Source organism: Solanum stenotomum, chromosome 7 (genome assembly GCF_019186545.1).
Source record: "Solanum stenotomum isolate F172 chromosome 7, ASM1918654v1, whole genome shotgun sequence".
Taxonomy (NCBI): Eukaryota; Viridiplantae; Streptophyta; class Magnoliopsida; order Solanales; family Solanaceae; genus Solanum; species Solanum stenotomum.
The window spans coordinates 12,481,549-12,483,529 of NC_064288.1; the positions used below are offsets into that span (position 1 = coordinate 12,481,549).

The 1,981-nt window shown below is 33.6% G+C and overlaps 1 protein-coding gene across 1 annotated transcript; it reads left to right on the forward strand.

Moving 5' to 3' along the window:
• The first annotated feature begins 600 nt into the window (after nucleotides 1-600).
• Nucleotides 601-1,624, forward strand: LOC125871827 (uncharacterized). The gene has a single exon (XM_049552505.1). It carries the CDS (start codon nucleotides 834-836, stop codon nucleotides 1,584-1,586), a length of 753 nt encoding a protein of 250 aa, XP_049408462.1. The 5' UTR covers nucleotides 601-833; the 3' UTR covers nucleotides 1,587-1,624.
• Nucleotides 1,625-1,981: the final 357 nt, after the last annotated feature.

Here is a 1,981-nt window from a genome sequence, read left to right on the forward strand (position 1 = left end):
TTTTGGCTTATTTTTGTTATTTTGGTTTTAAAATAAGTGTTTATAAATAATTTTTAACTTTACCCAAAACACTTCAAAATTGTTTAAAAGTTATTTTGGCTTAAAACCACCTAAAATAAGTCAATCCAAATGAGCACTAATAAATTGTTAGGGACCTTCCAATCGAAATAACTCCATTTGACTGAGATTTCACAACGTCCACACAGACTTTTCTGCACCCCCAACCATCCTCCCAAAAAGTTTAAAATAAAAAAGAAAGAATTGAAACAACATCTAAATTTAGGGAAATTGTAAATTCATTTTTGAAATAGTAATAAAATATTTTTTTTTACTTGACTAATTGAATTTAAATACATCCCCAATTTTATAACATGAGTGAAATACATTCATAAATTTTTGTCAAGTTTAAAAGTGTTTCAGCACTTCTCTCAAACTTTTAAGAGTCCTATACTTCTACAAGAATTTGAGGTCACATGTTATACCATGTAGCAAATCAAGATGTATTTAAATTAAGTTAGTCAAGTAAATGAGTTTTTCTAAAGCTATCAATAATTTAAAAACAAAACTAACAATTCACCCAAATTTCAGTGTTTTGCTCCTAAAATAAAAAATCTCAAACCCCACAAACTCCATCATCTTTCTTTTTCTTTAGAACTGTGTGTCTCTTCTTTTAACGTATTTCTTCTTTCTTCATTGATTGCTGACTTCTTAGGAATCCTATGCCTTACCCTCTACGCTTTCTTCTTTCTTATATATGTATTCAAAATAAAAGTACAACAGATCTGAGTTTTTCGATCTTCGAGAAATTCTCCATTTCTATATTCATTTGAAGAATGGAAAGCAATACTAGTCTAAGAACTTTGATGTTTAATGATAAAATTGATTCTCCAAACCTTTCAGATTTTCTCAGAGTCAAACAAGATCATAACAATAATCTTGCCGGCCTTACATTAGGCGCGGTGTTGAGCAACAAACGAGAGTCTTCTTCTTCTTCTTCTTCCCCTGTTCACCACTCCAACAGAACTCTCTTCGATATCATTCGAGACGATCCCAGCAGCAACAGCAGAAAACCCAGAAAATGGGAACATTTCAGAAACAAACTCCGTCTCAAACCTAACATTTCAATTCAACACCATAGCAATCCAATAACTCCGGTTGAAAATTTTACATCTGCATCTGGGTCAACGAGTAGAATATTGGAAACTGCAGAGAGTGATGGAGAAGAAATTGGAGTGGAATTGGAGGATCAACCGGCGCGAATGTCATTAATGGCCTTGTTAACAGAGAATGATGGAGATGAATCAGCGTATATGATTGAAGATGGAGATGGAGATGGAGATGAAGAAGAACATGAATTGGATGTTGCCGGCATTGAAACCGGCACCATTGCCGTTGCTGATGTTGTTGCCGTCGGCGCCGGCGGAGAATATAATAATTGTTGTGTGTGTATGGTGAGACATAAGGGCGCTGCGTTTATACCTTGTGGACATACATTTTGCAGATTGTGTTCAAGGGAACTTTGGGTTCAAAGGGGCAATTGCCCCCTCTGCAACAATTTCATATTAGAAGTTCTCGATATTTTCTAATTAATGTTAGCCTTTTCTTCCTCAATTTTTTACTTTTATTTTATCTTCTTCGATTGTTACTTTCATTTCATCTATCTCTTGTTTATATATCTCAGTGTTAATCAACCAAATTAAGTAGAATTGTGAACTACTTAGTGACTAATTTAGTAATGGCATAATAGGGAGGTAATGGTCATTGGTGCCTCTATGTGTGTATATTGTATTGGTAAAATGAAACTCAATCCGTTCAATGTTCAATCTATTTAAGTTTGGACGAGTTATTGACTTGTTTATTCATTAGCTCAATTCAATAAATATAGAGTTGACATGTAATCTCATTAATATCTTTAACTCATTATGAATCTCATAAATTTGACCCAATCCATCCAATTATCACCCCTAGTTATACCTTTGTC